The 26114-nt window shown below is 33.0% G+C and overlaps 3 protein-coding genes across 4 annotated transcripts; all 3 read left to right on the top strand.

The window, feature by feature from the left end:
- Positions 1 to 9482: 9482 nt before the first annotated feature.
- On the top strand, positions 9483 to 10747 carry LOC123533615 (uncharacterized). The gene is made up of 2 exons (XM_045315330.2): positions 9483 to 9583; positions 9855 to 10747. The coding sequence occupies exons 1-2, from the start codon at positions 9530 to 9532 to the stop codon at positions 10404 to 10406; spliced, it is 606 nt and encodes a 201-aa protein (XP_045171265.2). The 5' UTR covers positions 9483 to 9529; the 3' UTR covers positions 10407 to 10747.
- A 5702-nt stretch (positions 10748 to 16449) lies between these two features.
- Positions 16450 to 16989, top strand: LOC123535224 (interleukin-17F-like). Its single transcript, XM_045317794.2, has one exon. The coding sequence runs from the start codon at positions 16450 to 16452 to the stop codon at positions 16987 to 16989; it is 540 nt and encodes a 179-aa protein (XP_045173729.2).
- A 5344-nt stretch (positions 16990 to 22333) lies between these two features.
- LOC123533076 (uncharacterized) lies at positions 22334 to 23847 on the top strand. 2 transcript variants are annotated; one of them, XM_045314694.2, is made up of 2 exons: positions 22334 to 22562; positions 22803 to 23847. In XM_045314694.2, the coding sequence occupies exons 1-2, from the start codon at positions 22521 to 22523 to the stop codon at positions 23328 to 23330; spliced, it is 570 nt and encodes a 189-aa protein (XP_045170629.2). In that variant the 5' UTR covers positions 22334 to 22520; the 3' UTR covers positions 23331 to 23847. The 2 variants fall into 2 exon arrangements, with proteins under 2 accessions (XP_045170629.2, XP_045170631.1); XM_045314696.2 differs by having other exon boundaries at positions 22348 to 22450.
- The last annotated feature ends 2267 nt before the right edge of the window (positions 23848 to 26114 follow it).

Below are 26114 nucleotides of genomic sequence, written 5' to 3'. Positions count from 1 at the left end.
TGTTGCAGACTCGGTTTGATAGAGCCTGTTCATGGACGGTAGTGGAAATGCATGCTACCGTTCACACCCTCTAGCCCCGGGTTGAGCAGAACTCAACATTTACACATGATAAAAGTACAAAAAGCAATTTAGAGACATCCGCAGATGTATTCAAACGGCAGTGAACATGGAACCTTCAATGATACACAGATTGTGGCGTGTAATTCTATGAAAAGAGGCGTTTGGCCCACAGATGAAGTAATCATACTGACATGATTGTCGTACGTTTTCATAAGAAAGAAAGTTTTATAAACAAGATCTGATGCATAGTTTCTACTTTGTGTCATACTCTTGAATTTGCAATTGATATATCTACTGTTAACATATTTCATATTGTTCTTTACTAGACCATTTATTTAATTACTATTTTGCCATTTTTTGTATTAATTGCTAGTCTTTCTACAGAATTACAATTCATCTTAAAATTTTTGTATCTCTTGCTTTCGTCCCTCAAAATGTTAATATGTGTGGGAATTTAGCCAGAGCAACCAGAACAGCCAGAGTAGCCAGAAACCAACCCTCACCCTAATTCTGGCTACTCTGGCTAAGTTCATGGGAATTAAAATAATGCCCTCTTTTTCAACACCCGTAATATTTCTACAGGTGTAACTTTTAGGCATATTTACAGCTGTAAGTTTTTACAGCTGTATCTCATTAGCATAATTCGAAATGAGTTTTCAGAATCTGATTCCCTAGAAAAAATGAGATTTGCTCTCAGATCGCTGCATTCACAGCTAACGTATTTTGGACTTTATCACGATGAAGTATAAAGGCACCGAAGTTTTTTATTCTTATATGCTGCCCGGAATTTTCCTTGTATAAAGTTTCTACGTCTTGCATGTTTGCAGAACAACAGCAAAGAAAATAGAAAACATATCATTCTACATATTCGGATATTAAATCAATTTACTTTTAGAAACGGTGAACAATAAAATTCAATCTGTTAAAACATTTATTTACTGCTAATCATGTATAATAAGCTGCTGATTATCAGCTGTATGAACATTTATTTGCAATATTATACCAAATGTTTAACCAAGCCAATTAAGGCATCAGTTTACCAGAACGCAATTGCTTACGTCAGAAAGAATTCTCTAACGAATATCGACGTCATCGACGTATTTTTGGCATTTTTTTAAATTTTCCTTTTTTGTGTTGATTAATTAGGGTTGCATGATTGATATGAAGAGCAATTAACACATTCAGTAACTTTCATTCAGTAATCTATGTTCCCTTACAATTAATACGTTAAGTTGTTTCAAACTAAAATGTATGAACTTACTGACAGTACGAAATATTTCCTGCTATTGACTTTAGAAAAAAAAAGCGACAAATATCCAGAAGGAAAAGCCATGTGGAAGTTACCGTTTTTAAAGCCAACAAACTGTTATTTTAAAAAAACAATTGCTCATAAATTTGATTCGATAAACGAAGGAACTGACAATAGTATCTGGTCATTTTCCCAATGACGAATAATGACAATGTCTTGTTAGCAATAGTTATTAGCTGTCATTTGCAACCTTGTAAACGTTTTTATTATTTTATAAAAGAAAATGAAACGTGACCTCTTAATTTTCAATCATGTGTTCACGGAACCGGCGGGAAGGAAAAACACCTTTCTACAGGTCATCTTTTTGAATGACATTATCTTAAAATTCATCATAATCGTGTAATTAAGAGCTATTGTTTAGGTCTGACAGTATTACACCCTTTAACAAAAGAACACATATCTGTCTAGGCTACTTTACAGCAAGATACAAAGTTCGTTATGTCATTCGCCACGGATGTGGTTTTAGTGGGGAAATGTCACTTTTCATGCACAATTTCCATGTTTCCTGTGAAGCCCTATATATATGCCGATAACAGACACTGGTTATAGCAAACCAGAATTTAATGTGTTCAGGCACAATCTGTTACAAAGAAAAGGTAAGCACTCTGAAATATTGTATGTATAAGCTAACAATTAGAACAAACTTTTCCTCGAGTGCAGTTGATATTTTTAAATTTTATAAGATAAAATGTCAGCTCCATGTCTTGATGAATGGTTATAAAATATTATGCTGATATAATTTCTGAATAAGTAATTTTACTCAGATCGACTCAAAAGCTCAAAATGACTTTACGATTCCAATTGCAATTGCTGTGCCAAAAATAAGATATACTGTTTGTGTATGTTAGGTTTACAACACCAGAACAATACGGCCTATGAGAAGATCTGTAATGCAGTAACCTTGGTAAACTGCTTAAAATCATATTTCAACCCATCTATATATTTCAGATTTCAGCGAAGAAAAGATATATATACAAAGGCAGAGAAATGTTTAAAGTGTTCAGGAAAATTCTATTCATAACTGTACTGCTCATAGGGGCAGTCATTTCTAATCCTACTCATGATGATTGCCGAGAACCCACGCCATCAGAACTAAGAAATCTTCTCGCAGACGACACACATACATCGTTTGATATGTCAAGATACGAGCATTTTCGAGTTCCAAATGATATAGATTATTTCAAAAACGCCAGGATCACCGCCATATCCGGTCCGAGAGAATGCAGACGAACACGTTATTCTCCGCACATCAACGCGGCATCAAGCTGTCCATGGCATTATGTTATGAACAATGACCCAAACAGAAAACCAGAACGCATCATCGAGGCGAAATGTAATTGCAGAAACCGCCCTTGCATCGACGGAATGGAAAGTAGTCGTTGTCATCCCGTGAAATACAACATACGGGTACTTAGAAAATATGGATGCGAAAATGGAACGTTTCTTTATCAAAAGACTATGGAGAGAATAACTGTGGGTTGCACTTGTGTTTTGGGCCAATAAATATTCAAGGACTTTATGTGAACTTCTGTCTACCTGTGATATTAATGCAATCCGTTTAAACGTTAACCTAGTCACCTTTTAAAAGTTATTTATCTCAATAAATATTAAAGCTCTTTGTCATACATTCAATATACATTTGTTCAGTTGTGTTCTATGTATTTTATTTCTTAAATATCTACATATATACATGCAATATTTAGTTTCATGTAATGAATTTATGTTGATTTTGAAATTATGTTGAAGGCTGTCATTTCAAAGTAAAATAGAAATTTCGTACTGAGAGTTTTGTTGTGCTGTTGTTTTGTCCGCCCATTGCAGTTATATGTGTCTCAAAATTATATGTAATGATAACTCTTCAGAAAATTAGTCTGTGTCGTCATTCCTATTAGACACATTGAACACATTTTGAAATAGAAAAAGTGGAAACTCCACAGGTCGCTCAACACAACAAAAACGAAAATGTTACAGGTTTGGTTTGATTGAGCCTGTTCATGGACGATAGTGGAAATGCATGCTACTGTCTAGGCCCTCTAGCCCCGGGTTGAAAAGATATCAACATTGGCACATGCTAAAAGTACAAAAACAATTAAGAGACATCTGCACATGTGTTCATACGGCACACGGAACCTTCAACACTATACTAGTATGTAATTCCATGAGAAGCGGCATATGGTCCCCAGTTAAAAATAATGGGGTATTTTCGCTTCTCGTATATTTAATTGGTAAAGAGCTAAAAGGTCCTTTACATAGAGTTAGATCCCAATAGAAATGTATGCTTTAATATTTCAGTGGCTAAAACTGAATTGTGTATTTCTGTTGATTTAAACATAGCTTGACAAATATACTACAACTGTTTTTTCTTATATCATTTCTTAGGCAAGGTATGTTTGTCAAATTTACTGTAATGCCGAAATAACTCTGCCTTGGTTGGGCAGCCTTTTTTAAAAATACCTCCAGTGAAAATCTGATATACACTAAACGCTTACAGAATATAAATATGTGTAAATGGTCATCTTTGAAGGCTTAGAACAAAGTTGTTACTTGTCCAAATCTGATAAACCACCATCAATACAATTCAAAATATGGCAGGAATATATTATGTCTTTGAAGGAGCATGCATTGAAGTTAGTTTTCATATTGTATACAAGCAGACGGTCAAAGATTACGAGGGGTGTTCAAATTTTCCCAGAATAGTGCTTTTATATAATTATTTCTGAATTTGTTTTGAAGATGTCCCCCGCCTGTGCCTCCAAAATTTGGAATTAAGAACAGAAAATATTCAATTTACAGTAACTTTGTCTATTGCATGGTCATACTGGTGATATTAAGCTGAGCCATTGTTAGCTGTTTCCATGTTGATTTCTGCATAGCTGTGTTTTATATATTTACTTTTGGTGCAAAACTTAAATGTTTCCGTAATCTATATATGAGAATGACGTATGATTAATTAAAGTTTTCAGAGACCATTCGTTTAGAAAGTAAGCTTTTAAAATATCTATATCTGTAGATATTTTTTCTTTACTTTGGGGGAAAATTGATATCTTGTAAAGAAATGAAACTTCTGTTTTGTTTTTCTCAATATATGATAGAATATATTCCATTTAAAACTGATATCAGACTATCTATATACTCTATATATTTTAGATTTAGACGAAAGAAATATATTAACTATAACCAGGAACATGCATCAAACGAAATATTTTCTATGCTCACAGCTTCATTGTTACTTGGTATTAGAATTGCTCATCCAATCCCCAAGACTACTGCAAAGTCATTAGAATTAAGAAGTCTTAAATTCTGTCAGAGTCATTTAATATACTGTGAAACCATTTAAATTCGCTGACATGAAATTTCGCGCAAACGTGAAAAAGGACTGTTTCTCGCGGGCTTTAATTCGCGCATTTTCAATTTAAGTAATGAAAATTTATAATTAAAAAATAATAATAGCGCGGTCTTAAATTCGCGCATCGGTCCTAGCGCGAAATACGCGAAAATTCGTCCTACGCGAATAAAAAGGATTTCACAGTATACAACACTAAGTATATTAGCTACTTCCAAAACATCATCACTACTACAGATTCCAGGAGAGTCGCCAGACTGCAAAGGAGCCGATACTCTTACCATATCATGGCAGTTAGCTGGCCCAGGTGCTACCAGTGTCACCAACAGGAGACAGGGAATTGTAATTCATTGCAGAAATCGACCTTGCATCGGGGAAATGGGAAACACGCGGTGTGAGCTCCTTAAACAACACACAGGGCCCGATTTCACGAAAAGCTTAAGTAATTACTTAGTGAACTTCAAGAAGTCTGTTACTTTAAAATCGTGCTGTTGCCTAAGTTATTGTTATTTAATGTTTATTTTTTATGTAACAATATATATACCATGGTTACTAGTATTTGTCTGCATACTTATTTCAATAATGGAAATATGATATTTCTATTTAAGCACGATTTAAAGAACTTAAGTATACATGTATTTCAAATTTCTGTTCTTCCTTTCCTGTAAAATTCTGGTTTGGTTTGTGAAATAGTCATATACGTTCTGATATAGATGAAAAAGTCAACACTGAAGACATATAAAGGGCAAAAACAAGCATTTGAAATAACAGACTTACCTAAGCAATTACTTAAGTTTTTGTCGTGAAATTGGCGACAGGTTATCAGGAAATATGGTTGCGACAACGCATAGTATTTATACAAACGTACTATAGGGAGAATAATTGTTGGCTGCACTTGATTGACCACACATTAGTCACTAAGACTAACGATCTGGTTCCTAAGATCTGTATATGATTTCGTATAGCTTGCCAATCAATCATCAATTTTGAGATATTTATTCAAAATTTATAGTTAATGATGTTGTCATTTACATAATGTTAATTTTAAAAATGTGTTCCACGCGGCTTTTGACTGGTTTATATCTTATTAAATGTTTCATGTATTATAAATAGTTAGTCAAATAATTTGTTATTTCACTTTGGTTTTAATAATCTTAGTTGTCGATGTCTTCGAAACGTCCCATGTGTACAAAAGCTGTTTAGACCATCCTGTGCTGATACTATTTAGGTCCCAGAAATACTTCCTGTAGAATGAACAAAGTAGATGCATGTTGTGTGTTTTTAATTACACTGACACTATATGAATTAATTCATGTTTCCTACATTTTTTTTCATTTTATTATATTGTCTAGTGTAATATTTAGTAAATCTATTAAACTAAAGCAAGTTTTATATGTTTAGACCATCATTCGTGAAAACACGGGGAGATCTGCAAAATTAAGAGTCCAAGGACAACGACTATGTTTAAAATAAATGCATTATTTATACATTGCCTTTAATAAGTTCCCGACAGTCACCATTATTAGAGATAAAAGTGCGGAAAACATGAAAAGAGCAAGTGTAGCACACAGCAAGAGCCACACGCCGCCACCAACAGAAACTGCAGTGAAAATATAAAGCAGACGGAGTGCTTCAAATGCCCACCAACGAGATGAGATACATTTGAATTATATGAATGTGTTTATGAATACTGACGGTGTAGGTAGGTATGTGAACGGGGAGGAGTAGACAGGGGAAGGGGGTGAATAACATCATTAAAATACAAGTTGTATAACGGTTCATACAAAACCCGAGTTGTAAACAGAAACACCACTTTGGAACGGTATGTAACACTTGTTGTTTTTGTTTGGTTTTAGTGGCGACTTTCCAGCTTTGATGGCGGAGGAAGACTACCAGATGCCCCTCCGTGCATAATTTCAAAACGGGTAGGCACTTGGGTTGATCCACATCGGTGATAGGAAAGCCGGCGACCTTAACAACTTGGCCACAGAGGCTGGCCAGTAACATTTCGACGTCCAAGAAATATAAGGTTGTGACTTCTACTTACGACCTTTTATGACGTATGCACTTGGAAGGGTCATAACCTGAACATAAAATCATAATTGTCCAGCCCGTTTTGTTGTTAATTATAGGTTGTATATATTACTTACGGCCCTTGTTTGGGCAGTTTTATTGATATAAATTATACTGAGGAAAAAAAAAGAATTTATCATCCGACTGCAAACTTATAAAATAGCATGTTATGTGATATTGGATATAGCAATAATATAGAAAGTAGGTGGTTGGTAGCAGGTACGACCATTCATTACAGAGGATACATACATTTTCTGAAAAAAAGATACTTCAGCTAAATACTTTGTACTGTCAATATTTAACAGATCTAGCTGTAGGGTTCAATATGGATAGGATCAATTCAATGAAAATATCTGTAAAATTACATTTGTTTATTTTTATTTCTCAAGTACGACCTTTTATTTGTGGTCATCGACAAATGCATTTTGGACACACATTTCCCTATTTTATAAGACGAACAAGTGTATATAAAATAATATCTCGCTGTGATAAGATCTAACGGTAGTGACAAAAAACATCCGCTTGTAAATAAAACATACATGATATCATCGGTACAACCAAAAATGCAACTCCTAGATGTTTTTAAGGTTGTAGTCCAGCTTAATATTCCCTATAAATGTCAGATTGATGATCCAGTAAAATTTGGACAAGTGTAAAACAGCGTTACGTGGCCTAACTATTCAAATTTTAGATCTAAAAATATGTACACTCGATGACTAGAAAATCCTCCAAACTAATTTAATAAGAAATATTCAGGTAAGAGCCTATGAGCATCAGTATCATAGAGTTAAAGACGATTGGTAAAAATAATTGTGAGGATTTAAATTTCAAAAGCAGCAAGTATCATATACAATCGGTATCAATGTTTAAGACTTTGCCAGAAATCTCGGTGTTTTAATGAAGAATAATAGACAAAAGACTACCGTCCTTCAAAAGAGCGTTTTTGTTTTATAGCATATTATCCACGAACGGAAGTAATGCGGAAGCAGAAACAGAACAATAGCCTTTACAGCATGTAGTGATCAAAAAACAATCATTAACGATAATTTGTTGGTATGTTGTATATAGATAATTACAATAATCAAATGTTCTCTTAAAATAGGCGGTATTTTACTGTATGTTCAACAGATTTAAAAGTTTCAAGTTATAAGTATGTACTTCCTCATTACGCCAGGACGTATAGTTTATCAAATGTTTGGAAACATATACGAAAAACTCATAGCAATATTTCATAATCTAAGAAAATTACCACTACTACTGTTGCTGTCACTACTACTACTGATGCTGCTGTTGCTACTACTACAAATACTTATGATGATGATAATGATGACAATAATAAAAATAATAATAATAATAATAATAATTATGATGAAATTCGTGGCAGTATTTACTATTTCATGAAATTACAGCCATTATTCTCCTGTTGCTTGCTATTTCTACAACTACTATAGATAATAATAATAATAATAATAATAATAATAATAATAATGATGATGATGATAATACTAATAATTATAGCAATAATGATGATGATAATAATGATAATGAAATTCGTAGCTACTGCTGCTGCGCCACCACTGCTACACTACAACTACAAACAAGTAATATTTATTATAATAATCAAATATCATTTGCTGTATTTGAAAAAAGTAAGGCCATGTCAGTCGTGAAACCCAACCTTGTAGATGGTTCTTTCTGCTACAAATATTAAAAGACATTCGTACAGCCCATACATATCACGTCAATTCTATCACAGAACAAAATAGCACATGCCCAACTAAGCCCCTGGTGTTAGCAACGCTTAGAAATACAATTGTGGAAATTTTGTATTGTTAATTAGAAACTAATTCTATATTTGAATAATAATAATAATAATAATAATAATGATAATACAATAATAATAATAATAATAATAATAATAATAATAATAATACAAAGTTTTTGCAACAGTTTCTGTTGGTAATGCAATGCCTATTTCAGGAGATTATAATTCATTGTAATCCCAAAATGAACTCACTAACCCTAGAGTATTTCATACCGAAATATCCAAATCACTGTGATGAACTAAAATATGTGAAACTTGCCTCAAATACTTTTAGTGAATTGTCCAGTATGAAAGTTGCAAAATATTAAGCGGGTTTTATTTCATTTATGTACTACAACTTCCTGAATATAGTCCATCCTTTAAAACAAAGCAAAATTGTAATAAGGGAACACCAAAAATAGTTGCTCGTGCACAGTATGCATTTTTGAAATGACCATTTTAATCTCAGTGTATAAATGTTAAATTCTGACAATTAAAAAGATGAGAAAAATTTTTATCAGACAGATGAAATATCCATTATGAAGAAAAAAAAGACAAAACTATAATGAAATTAGATCAGCTTGCGCGTAACGATATTCTGATTTTTAATTCTTTGCCAAGGAAGAAAATAATGCATCAACGTAAAAAATACCCAAATGATTTAATCCTGATATTTTATATTAATTAATCGTAACAATTGATTAGCTAATTGTAATTAAATGAGACTTCCTACTTATTTCTTGCGGAAACAAATATTAATAATTTTTAAATTAAAATAATCTGTTCCAATAAATTGTGTGATTTTTATCGGAGGTCAGTTCCATCCTTCTACCCCTCTATATAACTGTCCGTTTGCATCACAGTCCATCAAAGTTTTACAGCTCACCTCTTGATAAATGCTAATTATTACAATTGCATTAAGTTAACTTCATATTGCAATATGACAAAAATGATGAAAAGTTCTTATTCTGGAGAGATCATTTCCTTTTTAATGGTAAGTAAATGTAATCAATGATTTAAGTGATAAAGAATACACTTTTATGTTATTATATCGCGTGTATCGACTTGCTGAGACAGTATTTTTTGTTCAAAGGATGTACTAGTTAAAGGTGTACACCATTATGGTTTAATTCTAACAGATACATACTTTGGGTCGATGATCCTTTACTATGACTTTGTTGCAGGCTTTATTTATCTTTTCTCCGTATTTGTCAAATATTTTCATGACAAAATGAAACAGATAAAAATATTTTATTTTCTTTCAGTTCTTCTGTCTGGCCGCCACAAAGTCTCTTCAAAAATGCGTAGAACCAGATACATTTCCGCGCATGAGTTTTGAACAACATATCAACACCACAAAAGCGCAGTCATACAGTATCACTCCCGGATGGTACGAGAAAATGGAGACGGCAGACAAAGTTCCATCCGAATATATTAATATAACACATAGCCACTACTTAGGCAGCCAAAAATGTAGGAAACCTAAGCGTAAAAATAGCCGAAATCAGGACAACACACTTAATAGTTTATCGCAATGTATGTGGAGGTATGTGGAAAATAACGATACCGAAAACAGAATACCTGGAACTATTCTAGAAGTGAAATGTGTTTGCTCTAGTCCCCTTTATTCTAAAAAGAAGAGTGGTTTAGTGTGCCAAAGTGTTATTGAATATATAAGTGTGCTCAGAAAGGTTGGCTGTTCCAATGGCGTTTTTGACTATACACTTGTTTGGGAGCCACGTGCTGTAGCTTGTGTAGCAACAACGTTGCCAGAACCGAAAAGGTTGTACCCCATTGCCCACAAGACGCCAGAATAAAGAATCTGCATAGAGAAGTTGTCAAGAGAATGTTTAAACGAAGCGAATTGAAGAAAAAACCTGATTAACAGTTCAATTTAAATCCCTTCACTAAAACATTTCGACCATAATTGTCATCTTCAGCGCCATCGGAACATTTTGAAAATATATTTTCATGTTCAGCGACATAGAAAAAAGCATATTTTACTGTATACTGTATCACAGATAACGTCAGCAGACTTTTTTGCAAATCTAACCACTATAAAAGCGTGTTTAAACTACTGGCACCAGATCAGAAAGAAAATGCCTCCGTACGTGTTATACCCAACCCCTAGGTATTCTGTAAGAACGATGGTCGTGAACGAGAAAATATACTAACCCGATTCAATCGCGCATGTCATACCTAAAACACGCTGTGCGGTAAATGTGTACTATGGATATCAAACAAGTGGTAATTTATCTTCCATTGTGTACCGGTCACATTTTTTCAATACATCTTATCTTAGAAAAACTACGCGTAGTTTACAGTAATTTCAACATTACATTAAAACTTGCTTGAACTTCCCTGGTGAAGTTCCGTTCTAGATTACAAAACCATTCTGATTGGCTGTGGTGAAAATGTATGTCAATCGTCATTTTACTACACGTGTTCGCTAAAATGTGAAAATGCAGCGAAATTTGCAAAATGAATAAAATATACAGAACAGATGCTGACCAATGTATGATTTCAAATTAAAGATGAATTTCATTCATCATTTCGAGTTTTAGTGTAAAATTGTAATTTTTTAAAAATCTGTTTTTGTTTGTTTACGTTTCGCCAAACATGTGCGCACTGCCGTGACCTCTAGACCGGATGTTCATTAGGGAAGTTCAAGCAAGTTTTTTCTGTAACGTTGACGAAAGCATAAAATATGTTGATAATCTCAGCAATATGGAATATTGAGACAATGTGACTGGTGCACGATGGAAGATAAATTATCGTTTGTTCAATATACTAGGTACCCATTCACCGAACTGCGCGTTTAAGTTGAGAAATGTACGATTGAAACGGGTTAGTGCACTTTCCGTTCACGACCATGGTTCTTATAGAATACCTAGGGGTAAGGTATAATACGTACGGAGGCATTTTCTTTCTGATCTGGTGCCAGTGGTTTAAACCATTAAAATAAAACGTTCAATGTAAACTATTGTTTTGCCGTAGATTGTTATGCTTGCATTGTTTTGCTATACATAAAAATCTGTATGAAAAGTCAAAGTTTTCGGGAGTCTTAGTTTAGCCTTTTTGCAGTTTTCCTTTACATACTGGTTGAAAAAGCATAACTTTAGAAAAAAATGTATTTAATGCTAGTCAGTCTCCTAATAAAAGTTGTTTATTATTGCAAAATTGGAGGACTTACACGCATAGTTATCATATCAGACGAGAAATGGGGAGGCAGAAGTATTAGATATGTCTCATTGCCTATTTACAGCACTCGTTAGGAATTAAAGGTGCCAAATGGGCAATTTTCAGATAATATTAATATATTATTCATAAGGGTAAAGAGTGCTGGAAAATGCCCCCGGTACCATTTCATGATAAAATATTTTGGTTCATTTTCATTGTTATCATAGCATGTATTTATATTTAGTTTTATTCAAAAGCAACAAAATAAAAAAAAAATGCAAACAGATATTATATCTTTGTTGTCATGTACTAATTCAGTCTAAAGACCGTCATCGCATTATTTGTGATGGACATTGACGAAGGCTAGTGACTTATTTGTACTCTTAGTATATGTTTGAAGACCATTAGGCTGAAGTATTTAAATAAGTAGTCTACGGTTAAAATAAAAATAAAGACTGTTTCTTCTAACATTTTCGAGGGATTCTTTTAGATATGGTAACATTTCATGTTGGAATACTCATTTTTCAATAAATTCTAATCAGAGCGCGGGAACAGACGTTTAATAATGAAAATGGTGTCAGAAATATTTGACGTTTCAAAGACACACACGACATTAAGTTCTATTTTATCATATCATTTGTCTCATAATTTTATATTTACTTTCGCCCTATTCATTTCCATTAAAAATTTTAAGAACAGCAATAGGAAAGCCAAAGTTACGACAATCTCGTCCGCGTATACAAGTACTCGCAGTTGTCTGGTGAATATATTGGCCTGAAAGCTGACTTAAATGTAAAATGCAACAACGTGTGTGCAAATTAGTTATAAATTTGATTAGAAAAGGAAATATAATGTAAATATGAGAAATGACTTTTTAGTCGGAGTTCATGCGAAATGAACGACAGGATAAGATCGGCAAATAAGAAGTTTTCTTTCAATAAAAAATAAAAAAAATATGAAATTGTATACAAAAATATAGGTCCTGAAATAAATCTGCCACTGTGAAAAAGTGAACAAAAGGTTCTGTTTGACTGTAGATTCCGTCAAACCTGTATAAAATGACTTTTTTTGCAAGCAGTCTTTTATACACAAGTCGAAATACACCGCGTTTAAAACAATGATTAAAGTTTGTCTATAGTACTGTTGAATCACGTCTAATGAAAAATATTAAGACTTTCTAAAAACGTTTCGTCAGTAAATCCGTATCAAATGCATAATATTTGCTTATCAAGCTATATCTTGAACCAATGCACCGACTGATTATGCATGTAACTGATGCATCAACTATTTAAAATATCCGTTATTTCACAATTGGGATGCATTTTGAATAGATATTCAAGGCTGCATTGGTTTGAACCAATACCGACTCGATTGTTATGAAAACAATAACTACGTGATATACTGGCACGCTTGTGCAAATATGATACCATTATATTAATTGGAAAAAAATGTACACACTATATTGTTAAAATGTACTACTAGAACAAAAGTCGCTGTGAAATGTATGATGTGGGCTTAAAGACCGATGCGCTGTTGTCCATGCGGGCTTTTTGCCAGGTAGTCCAGTCGTAAACAATTTTACTTCTTTGGACAATAAATAGAAAAACTCCACAGGTAGCCAGACACGATTAACATGTAAATGTTTCAGGTTCGGTTTGACTGAGCCTGTTTTATAATAAACGTTTCGGTTTACGAAACTTAGGAAGTGTTTCGCCTATTTGTCAAGTATAAGTATGAACAGCATCTTTACTGTAGACAAAGTTATAACCAGCTATGGAACTAAATATGCGTTTTGCATGTTCAAACATCTGTATACATACATTAACGGTAAGGTATAGTGGTAAATATACACAACCACAAAGAGCTAATTTGTTTACGTATTTACCTGCGTTATTAGAGAAATAGAGCAACTCTTTTTCGGCGCAACCGTATTATGCTCGTTTTCATGACATACAATGACCTCTGCCACGTGACTTAGCAAATCAGATCGCTTGATAATGTGTCATAGGTATTTTAGCTATACGAAAGATTTATGCAACAGTCTTGCTTACTGGATACAAGTGTTCAAATTTTTTCACTCTGTGTCTTGAGCAATGCCAAATGAAATTACACAGCGTTCATCTTGTTAACAGTTTTGAATGTATGTGTCGGTCAGTATATTTAGAAAGCACATTGGTATGTCTAAATAAATATCAAGTATGTCTAATAAATGCAATAAAATATCACGTTAAAAAACTAATTTTTATAAAGAGCTGTATGGTTGTATAACTAGTGCAAACTGTATGTTCCATAACAGGTGTAGTTTTCAGGTGAATTCGATTTAAGTCAACCACGTAGAGAAGGATATCCTGTGACGTTTTATCTTTTTTCTCTTGTGTGTAATAAATGACAGCCATTTTCACCCAAGGTGGTTTTCTTGTTTTTGCCCAGCTGTGGAAAGGAACCACTTCAGATGATTTTTATCCCAAATATAGTATTCTTGGAAGAATGGTTTTGTTCATATCAGCTGTTTCCATCAAGTGACTCTGGCTTTCTTGCATTGTATTACGAATAGAATGTCGTTTCGCCATTTTGTCATTGTGAATAGATAGATCAAGTCATTCCATTCACATTGATGTATAGACACTTCATACTGACCTTCAAACTCCAATATAGACTTAACTTTGTCATTCTTTATGGATCACTTTCATAATTACAGACCTTCAAAGTCAAGTTTTTAAGGACAAACCCTCATAAAATTCATACAAAAAATATTAGCTACACTGTGCCGATCATCTTCTTTTTTAACAATATTTTGTGATATATTACTGTTCATATGATCAATTTGAAATTTGAAATTTAGCTTCACGTATTTAAAACAGCATGAACTTGCTATGGTCTTAAACATATCAAATTAGCCGAATCAAAGTTGATTTCATCTTTCTCCATTTCTCCGGGTTTTTTTAACGTTATTTTCAACTTTTCTATCCTATATACGATTTTTAGATTCTTTACCGGCTTCTGACGTTATTACTTGCTGTCGCCGACAATTGTAATGGACCACCTGCTATTAGTTTTAAAAACTATCTTGATACAGTTAATGCTAAAACAAACATTGCGAGACCTGGATGGTATAATTAAGACGAAAGCGAGAAACTGCCTGGAACAGAAACACACAATTTGTATTTATACCGAAATGGGACAAGATGTCACCACAAATGTCATTACAGACATCGCAATGATGTCAGTTCCCTAGCCAGTTGTCCGTTTACTTTTGTAAACAGCATCAACGAGAACCTTTTGCCAAGACGGCTGTCACATGCTCTCTGTTTTTGTGACCACCCGAGACTACCTTCGGACAACAGTAACAATTACGTTTGTAAATCTGTCGTACAATATGTGAGCGTGTTCTACAAGCAGGGTTGTACTTATATTAGATACTGGGAGCCTGTTCCCGTTGCCTGTGTTGTCATTGCAGTATCTAGTTTAGAAGCCACTTCAGTATCGTCTGCACGTATTGTAATTGGAGAATAAATATTGCATCTACATACAAATTTAAAAACGTTTAAGTTCATAGATTGTTATAGGTAGCTCACAACGGTAACCGTGATAGAATATTTATGGTTATTACAGATTCAAAAATGTATAAATTTATAGCAAAATAGTGTCCATTTAAGTATATATTATCTACGTTTTTATCTTTTTAGATTATAAAAACTACGTTTTTAATTCTAAAGTTGTGTATGTATATATAAGAGTCTAGCCTTGTGTTATGCTTATGCAACATTGTAATTTTTCAATTTAATATCACTTACGTTTTTATATATATCATGATCTAAGGCCTTATGTATCCTATTGTGAGTTTTACACTTACGAGCAAAGTAACAAATCGTTATATAATATCTGTACCACAACAGGGTATCTTACAAATTCAAATTGGCTAAGATTTCTCTTGTCGTAAAGGTTTGTTTTGTTTTACCTATATTACATATTACATTTAAATATTTGTTTAAGGAAGTAAATAAGCATTCTTCCGCTGGTCATACACTTGGTTGACATTGTCTTACGTATAATGAGCATATCATTATAAGCCATTGTTTAGGAGTAACAATAACTCGCCGTCTTTTAACAATAGATCTATTAATTGAACAGATAATCGACTTTACTATGTAAGAGAAAAATGTATCAAATCGGCACACTATGGCATACACAGCTAGTCTTTTTAAGAGGAAGAAAGCCATTTCAATGGTGAATCATTAGGGGAAAACAGTCACTTTTACTGCAAAATTTACAAGTTCCATGAGTAACTCTATATAAGTGGATTGCAGACATGGATTGGCTTCAAGTGTTCAGAGACAGTTCTATTATAAAGTAAGCATATTAAGAAATATTAGTACCAGTTTTTATTTTTGTTTATTTTAGATATTTTATAATGAAACATAAACGCTTGTTACGATTTAATGTATCTTAATTTTTTTAGTTTGGAGCTATTTCTGAATATTTTAAAATTATTCAGCCAGGTTATCTTCTGTTATCATGTTATGAGCTGTTAAGATTAAGGCTGCTTTTCTTTATGATTCTAAAATGTTAACAAAATTATTACAGTTCTTTAAACACCTTTAACACTATTAAAACTGATATCAGATCATCAATTTATTTCAGATTTCGACAAAGGAAAGATATTTATAAAAATCTAGGAATATGCGTGAGGTAAAAATATCTATTTACATAAAAAATGTGTTCATAGCTCTATTGCTACTCAGTGTAGCAATTGCTAACCCAATCCTTCCTAGTCAAGCTCTCTGCCAGGAACCAACGTCGTCAGAACTTAGAAGTCTCCTTTCAGAGGATACGCATGAGTCATTTGGTATGGCAAGATATCACCATATTCAATTTAGAAATGATATAAGACACTTCCAAAACGTCAGCAGAACTACAGTTCCTGGGGAGTCAACAGCGTGTAAAAGAAACCAAGATTCTTCCCATATCAACACGGCATCTAACTGCCCGTGGCGATATGTTTTAAACCATGACCCTAACAGGAGACCGGAAACCATTATTGAAGCAAAGTGTAATTGTAGAAGAGGACCTTGCATCGACGAAGTGGAAAACAGTCGTTGTGAGCCTGTAAAATACAACATACGGATTCTTAGGAAGTATGGTTGTGAGAATGGAAAATATCAATATAAACTTACTATGGAGAGAATAACTGTTGGTTGCACATGTGTGATAGGATATTAGTATCAGGGTCCTTTTTTCGAAATTTTCTTCTTTGATACAAAGACCGGTATGTTTATACTAAGTCAAATTTTTAGAGATGTTTTTACTTATTTTGTAGTCAATGCTGTTGTCATTTATTTACTATTATTTTTAAACTTGTGTTCCATGCAGTTTGAATGCTACTTTTTGGCTTTTGACTGGTTCTATCGAAATTTTATTCCGTTTTATATAATGTTTCTTTAAGTTAATTCTTTTTCATCGCTTCGGTTTTGAATGTATTAATTGTTATTCTCTTCAAAACGTTACATGTACATATAGAGATATATTATTTTTTAAATCAATTGTGTTTGTCCGTCCACTCCTGTTTCTTACTTGGTAAATGTGTTCCGACATGTCTCAGTTATAATACTAATTATTAAGAAACTCTCATTATGTTGCTCAGCGTCTACTTCATTTTATACATGTGTTATTTATTTGTACGTGAATTTATTTTCACCCAAGTAAACATATATTCACTCACAGTAGAATATGTTTACATGTAATTTGATTCTTTGTACGTTCCATTGATACTAAATCAAATTAAACGTAGCAGATATGAAGTGTGTTCATTATTTATTTGACTTAAAATGATTTACGCTCGTTTTACTTTTTATATTTTCATGTATACATATATATTGAATTATTTAAAGCAGAACTATGTTTAACACTTAGTTTAGTTTATACGTGCAGTAAACCAGTAGGTAGCAATGTATGCAAATGAAACTCTGTAGCCTCTCGTCTGAATGAGTAGTAAAAAATGTTTATTTCCGGTATCCCGACTTACCCTAAATTTTTGGCCCGACCCTAATTGATTTTATGGCCTTGGAGACTATTTTTTTCAACTTTTTAACAAAAGTTGCAAAACTTCACTTTTTATGGTTTAATCATGGGCAGTGATGTTAGAAATCAACTTACTAATGCTCTAAAGGCATAACTCCCTGATTTGTATTCATTTTTGACATAAAAATAATTTCCGAAAAGTCTCACTTAAGGTATTAGATCACTAATAGAGAACCTCCTTTTTGAAGAGTATTCAATTCCTACTATAAACCTACTTTTACTGCAATTCTTAGGGGGGCGTAGGTTCAAGCCCTACTGGGACCAAATTTTTTTTCCCTTATTTTCCTTTTTTTTTCTAGTAAGTTTTTACTTCTTTCAAGACTTATTATTGATTTCTTGTACAAAAATGGAAAAAGATGAATCTTATAAGCGATTTCTTGGTGTTCAAAGTGAATTTACTACTTAAACAGAAGGGGTAGAGTTGCACATCTTAAAAAATATTGAGTTACACGCGGTGAAAGTTCTCTATTTTGCTTTCACTCTTAGGTTATATATTGTGGAAGAAATTTAGGTAGGTTTTACGTCTGCCCTAAGGTTATTTTTAAATGGAGTAAACAAAATTCAAAACAGAAACACAGCACTCGACCTTATTTTTTTCAATTTTGAAGTATGAATTCTGTCTCATTAAATCCGTTTACTTGAGACACCATAGAAAAAAATATATTGACATTTTTATTTTGTGTTTTATAATTGTTTACCAATAGTTTGATGTTTCTTTTATTAAAATTATTGGTAAAATGAGTTCTCTGCAAACGTTTTGGATAGTGGCTTTCACTTTGAAATTTGTCTTTACTTGAGCTTGAGGAGATACCATAAGTTATACAAAATTTATAAAAAACGGCACGGTAAAAGTTGTTTAAAATTGCAAAATAGTGCAAAACATGGTTACCTTTCAGAATATACCAAGCAAAGGCCATTTTGTAAACATTACTATTAGTGATCTAATACCTTAATAAAAAAAAATTCAAAGAAAAAAGAATTCCGACCTACCTACCCTAATTTTATTGAGTATGTTACCGGAAACAAAGATTCGTTTTTAGGCCTGAGTGATAAACAGATTTCAATATTGCCTATATATGAAATGGAAATATAGAAGGGTAAATGTGAGGATCAATATGATTTCTTTATGATTGCGTCAAAGTCAGTTGCTTCGTATCATTTTAGACAAGAATTTCAAAAGCGTCATGCCTTCTTTAACAGATGTAAGAAGTTTCAATATGTATAATCATTCGCTTTTCACATTATCCGCTAGGATGTAGTTTACCACGAGACTGGAAAATACATAAGAAATTCATAGTGTTTCACAACTCGTGTAATTTCGATTTAAAAAGTAAATAAATAAATTATGATAAACATTGATAACAACAATATAAATATAAAGAGATAAAACGTTCTCGATTAGGATTGAAAATAATAAATGACAATTCAGAAACAAAACGTAACTAGTTTTTAAAAATACAGGCCACGTGGATGAACTTTACAAGGGGTCGTCCGCACATATCACATCATATGTATTTCATTAAAAATGAAAATTAAATTGTCCCAAAATACATGTATCGTGTAAATACGGCTTAGTAACCGGGGAAAAAAAAGATTATCAGGTATCTTTACTGATACCTAGTATTTAGTCAATCTTCATTACAGACTAATAACGAAATTTCTTGATTTTGTCCACTCAAGCTACTTTTTCATTAAACAAAACCTTCCATATATTTATTTTCTGATACACATTTCAGACAGAAACCCTAAATTTGTTATTGATAGATATTTAATGAATTTACCGAAAGACATTGTTTTTGAATAAAGACTCAGTAGTTTCATATCTCATAACATAACATGTTTTTCAACTGTTGTGCATGTAATGCATATGTCCAGAGATTGTATACAATGATAATATCAATCTGAAAGCATCAACCTTAAAATATTTCAAAAGCTAGATTATCCGCATTCCTATGACGATCTGAATGGTTTTTTATGATACTGATATCAAGTAATTTTGGTGAGTTCTCCATTATTATAGCTACAAAATATAAAACGAGTTATATTTCCGTTATGTCACAACTTCTGGAATGAAGAAGTAAAGTCAATCTTACAGAATATATTTTTGTAATGACCTATTGCAATTGCGGTTTGTATAAATGGTAAATCATGACTATAAAATACTAAATTTCAGATTGCGTGTAACCGCGTAAACGTTCATTGTTAATCCTTAAGACTTACACAGGAAGAACAGCCTGACATTTTATGAGCTTTGCTAACTGCAGAAGTACCCAGCATATTTAAGAGTTAAAATTACTATTTTTTATGATGAAAACTTTTATTTTGTTTAGAGTTCATTTTCAGTAAAGCATTTATTTGATATCTTAGTTTTATTTAACAGTAGCAAAACATAACACCGAGCTGATAATAATATGTTTTCGCATGACAAACGTTGAATTACTTTTTTAGAACTCATCCGTTTAGCTCAACAGTGATAGCAATATCTTTGGAGGGTGGAGTCGTAATATCCATTCCTAGGAGAGGCATATGTTAACCTTGACGCTTTGATAGAGGCATATGTTAACCTTGACGCTTTGATAGAGGCATATGTTAACCTTGACGCTTTGACAGAGGCATATGTTAACCGTGACGCTTTGACAGAGGCATTACTACTTGTAGCATGTAACCTTGACGCTTTGACAGAGGCATATGTTAACCGTGACGCTTTGACAGAGGCATATGTTAACCTTGACGCTTTGATAGAGGCATATGTTAACCTTGACGCTTTGACAGAGGCATATGTTAACCTTGACGCTTTGACAGAGGCATATGTTAACCTTGACGCTTTGATAGAGGCATATGTTAACCTTGACGCTTTGACAGAGGCATATGTTAACCGTGACGCTTTGATAGAGGCATATCCTGACCGTGACGCTTTGATAGAGGCATAAGTTAACCGTGACGCTTTGATGGAAGCATATTGTTTACCGTGACGCTTTAATAAAGGCTTTTTTAACCGTGAGGCTTTGATAGAATATATTGTATATATGATAATTCTTCTTTCAACTTAAATTCATCCGGAGAAATTGGTAATCACTTACGAAGAACAAGTTATTACTGGTATTAGTGCAGGGGCACTGGTAATGTTAATTTTCAGCCATTAAATAATTCAAATATATTTGAAAAACAGCACGTACTAAACACTTCGAAAAAAATGTGTCTAAAATATGTCTGTACATTCGTACGTTTGAATGTGATATAATATATGTATATAGATATATATTAAATTTTCTAAGGGAATGATAAGAATAATGATTGTTACCTCTGTCATTCTTGAAGGGGGAGGGGAACCTTACAGCTATAAAAGCAGTCTATGATAAAATAAATTCAATGAAAATCATAAGTATTTCGTAATTCGATAAAAATAGATAATAAGATAAGATGATGTAGATACAAAATGCAAAATGCAAAATATACGAATTTCCACAAAAATATATGTATAATAGATTAACTGAAATCAAACAATTACTCACAGGTAGTGTGCAATATTAACAACGTATTCGATATTATCTTGGTCGAAATGTTAAAGCGGTTCCAAATTGTAACCTTAGTGTTAAGCCTAAGAGGAATGAGTTTGAACACCACTAAACAGACTATTCTTTATTTCAAACAAAATCTATTTGCTTAAAACAACGTTATTTCGACATTTTCTACGATATCAGATTTGCAGATTTCCCATAAAGATCTATTTCGCTACTACGAATTTCTATAAACTATAAAGAAAAATGGCCATTTATTAAATGCAACACCCTGAATATCATCCTTTTCTGTATGTTACGCAGCCAATATTAGTACCATGCGAAAGCTATTAAAATTGAAAAATGGAGAATAATGATTAAAATTATTGACTAAACATAGCAGAACAATAGGTAACTATCAACATTTAAATTTTGGTTTCAGCCTTAAGGTTTCATAAACGAAGACTGGTCTCTTATTTAAATCAGTGCGGCATAAAGCGATCGAATAAATGACGATAGTCATAAAGTGAACAAGATACAATAGATAAGATAACTAACATTTAGTCCCGCAGCGGTTACCTCCCCTAACGGTGTCAGATACATCTACTCAGCGGTAGGTATTTACTTATATTTCACTTTTTCATTTTATCCATTAAATTTATCTAATTTTCTGCAAAATCAAATTTCATCAACATGCTTCTTACATATGTGATGTGCCCAGTGCATGGGCGGAAACATGGGAGACTCTAACTGAAATGATAAAGATAGACATCCGTGCCGGAAACTTCTTACTAAAATCTGTGAAGTACATATATATAACCAATGCAGGGACTTATTATGTAAGTAATTGCATCACTATTAAAAACCACAAACCGCAACAGGGATGAGACCCTACTAGTTAATCAAAATATAACAAGTTAAGACATGTAATAAAGCCAAGCCCTAATATTTCAACAATGACTGGAATGTACGATGTGGTCTTAAAAACCAATGTGATGCTGCTAGGAAGTCCAGTTCGGATTTTTTTTACTTCTTTGGACATTAAATATTGGTGACATTGGTTTCCGATTATGGAACGTAGGAAGTATAACGCCTATATAAAATGGGTATAAATATGAACTGCATCTTTATAAAACATTGATTGATAGATATAGTTCTTACACCTGATAACTTAAAATGTGTTTCAGATACTCCAACCTCAGTTTCCTTGTATTTATGGTAAGTTATAGTAGTGAAAAACATAAGAGATATTTTCTAAAATACTTTAATCGTACTATTTGCGGAATATAGCAGCTCGTAGTTTTATATATCTTTTCGGATCATAAATTTAGAGTCACAATTCTGATACAGGATGTATTTGATATGGTTTTTAAATTTCTAATTAAAATAACTCAAATTAGATTGCTTCATTTCTTTTAACCTTTGTTTCAACTTTTCTACCATATCTATGATTTTCAGATTCTTCACCGACTTCACATGCTGTTTATTGTCGCCGACCATTGTAATGGACCACCTGCTATAAGTTTTGAGGACTATCTTGATACAGTTTATGCTCAAACAAACAGTGCGAGACCTGGATGGTATAATTCGTTAGACGAAAGCGAGAAACGGCCTGGAACAGAAACACACAATTTGTATTTATACCGAAATGGGACAAGATGTAACCACAGACGTCATCACAGACATCACAATGATATCAGTTCTCTCGCCAGTTGCCCGTTTACATTTGTAGACCATATAGATGAAAACCGTTTCCCAAGACGGCTATTACATGCTCTCTGCTTATGTAACCATCCGAGAGTATCTCCGGACAATAGTAACAATTACATTTGTAAATCTGTTGTGCAATATGTGAGCGTGTTCTACAAGCATGGTTGTACTTATATTAGATACTGGGAGCCTGTCCCTGTTGCTTGTATTGCCATTGCTATATCTAGATTAGAGGCTACGTTCTCATCATCAACACGAATTGTACCTGGGGAATAAATATTGAAATTACATACATATTGCAAGGAATATTTTAATGCTCCGTATCAAGGCAAACGCTGTTCCAGACCGTCCACAACGTTAAAGTGTTCTTAACTTTTTTAAATGTTTTTCTCAAATGGGTAATTTTAAAGATTGTGTAGACTGCTCAACTGTATAGGACAAATATGTCAAACTATAACTATGTTACAATTTTTTTATTAGATTATCTTGATATCTTTTAAATGGTGCATATATTTATTTAAAGTCTAGCTTTTATAGTTGTACCTTTGCATTATTTAATTATTTAATTTAATATCAGTTATATTTTAATGATCTCAGACCATTCGTATTCTATTTTGAATTATATTATTTAAACTTACGTAGAAACTATCAAATTCTCATATATTTATTCACAAAAGCAGCAGTATTTACATGTGTTATTATTCATTTTTAATAAACATAATTTTAATTTCAAGACCGTGCCTTTTGTCTTTTAAACAATGATGTCTATCATCATGGAGGTAATGAGGAAAAACTGAAATAATAGCTTAAAACTATATGTATGAAAACGTTTACACTAGTTGTCCGAACTGAAACTCTTGATGTGTTGTTCGTGTGCTTTAGGGTTAAACCGTTTAGTTGCATGATCTCAGTTATATAACAAGACCCGCCACAAGTAACTGACGACCTGCCAACATGAATACGAGAACGAACACGATACTCTAGATAATTAGCTTGTTTTAGGAGAACATTGTTTGTTGAAGCGGGTATCATTAATTGCCGCTCCTTGGATACCATATTTTGTGGAAATTTAATATTATTGTTACGAAAGAAAAACTATTAAATATGTCTGATGATATTGTACTCGGCGCCAATAAACCCCTGAATATCATATATTTAACTAAAAGGTGATTATAACAGTTATCGTTTCGTCCACTGAAGAGAATATTCAAATCCCCCGCATTGCTGCTATGAAGACATACTGGTCGATACACCTCCTGTATAAATTAACATTTTAATATTCCATATAGTCAGTTGATTCTCAATTGATGACATATTTTAGAACTTATATGATTGTTGTGTTGGAGAAGCAGGAATAAGTGCTTTTAACAATAAGAAATAAGGTGCAATCTGTAAAAACAAAAGTAGATGGACGGTAACTTTTGGCCATTAATGAAATAAAGAATAAGTGATCATCTTGTAACCAAAAGGTAAGCGGAAATCAAACCACAAACAGATATAAGAATAAGAAGAACCCATGTAAGTCACGAGGAAAACAACAGTAACAATAATAGTGACGCCATAAAAAATGCTACCTGACAACGTTTAAGACAAATCTAAAACCACTCCTTAATCTTGACGATCCAATTCTGAAATACTATGAACAATCGCTTGTATGCAAAAATTTAAAATAATAACACTCCTTAAAATGCAACATTTTGAAAAAGACAAAAATAACTGTTCAAAATATTCATAAAGGGAAGGTTACTTTGCCGACATTTTTTTAAAAGTATCGTTACATTTTAGATGGTAGACACAATGGCAGTTAATAGTGACTTCCTTCTTGCCTAACTGTGATTCGTTGACTTCTTAAATAGAACTGTAGCCACTTTCCCGTAAATGCCACGTAAAAGACGAAAGGGTATCTTAATTGATCATTATCTGGCTAGATGAGTTCCCTTACATATTGGCTGCTTTAACTTCAAATAAATTGTTAGCTCCATTAGCGTGCGTAAACTTTTATGTTTACTTTATACAGTCGGGTATTCTGTTACCATGTAGTAGTCCAATTCAGCGAGGAGAACATTTTACCTTGTCAAGTTCTGCTGCAAATTTCGCCTTGCACCCCACATAGTTACCTATATTTCCTGCTAAATGTCTGTTCCAGTGCGGTTTCTCTACTTTTTAACCACGCATTAGGGGTCCTTTTAAAATTTATGTAATTAAAATTATCTGATATCGTTTTCTATTTACTATTTAAGAAATAATTTATAGCAAAAAGTTGTTTTAACACTTATTTATGTACGATGGTCGCAGCCCTCATGAAATTGTTTGTACGACGCATTACCACCCGAGTGTATAAATAGTGTTAAAATAGGTTTTGATATAAATCATTTCGAATCTAATATACTCCTAGTCTAAAGCAGTAGATAAAATATAGTAGCGCTCTTTCTTGGCCGCAACAAAATCATTGACGTCACCGCACGTTAAGGTGACGTCATTCTAGCGTAAGAATGTTTTGACAGAGAAAAGCATATTAGAACAGTTATTACAACCTATCTTGTTGATGGGTCTGCTATATCTTTCCAATGCTGTTTCTAATCTATATACTTGTGGATAGCCGGCGTGTGACACGTGCTTCTCTGGTTACACTTTCTATGCTCAATACTAAGACGTCTGTTTTTTGCGTTACATTTATGTGATGTGGTAAAGATAAAAAGGTAAAAATAAGCTTTATTTAACGTCGTATGCAATCAACAGACAACATGAGCTAGAAAGATCATGTGTGGTCAGCTATGTACCTGATAACTGATACCAGGGCGGTTTAATATGTTAGTGATTCGTTAAATAATACTTTAAGAAATGCTTTAATACTTTAAACAAATGACTATAACGTGAGGCGTGAAGAGTTCAACAAGAAGGCAAGTTAAGTGGTCCTCAATGTGAATTTGTCCTGTTCTGTTTCATGTGTTAGTGTTGTAGGTCAGATTTCCACTATACAACAGTAATTTTGCTAATTGTTAATGCTATAAAACCTTGAATTGTGACGGATATTAGAAAAAATATCATATTTATATAGTA

This window comes from Mercenaria mercenaria, chromosome 12 (assembly GCF_021730395.1).
Source record: "Mercenaria mercenaria strain notata chromosome 12, MADL_Memer_1, whole genome shotgun sequence".
NCBI lineage: Eukaryota > Metazoa > Mollusca > Bivalvia > Venerida > Veneridae > Mercenaria > Mercenaria mercenaria.
The sequence above is the reverse complement of the archived record's forward strand: the minus strand, read 5'-3'. Positions and strand labels throughout refer to the sequence as shown.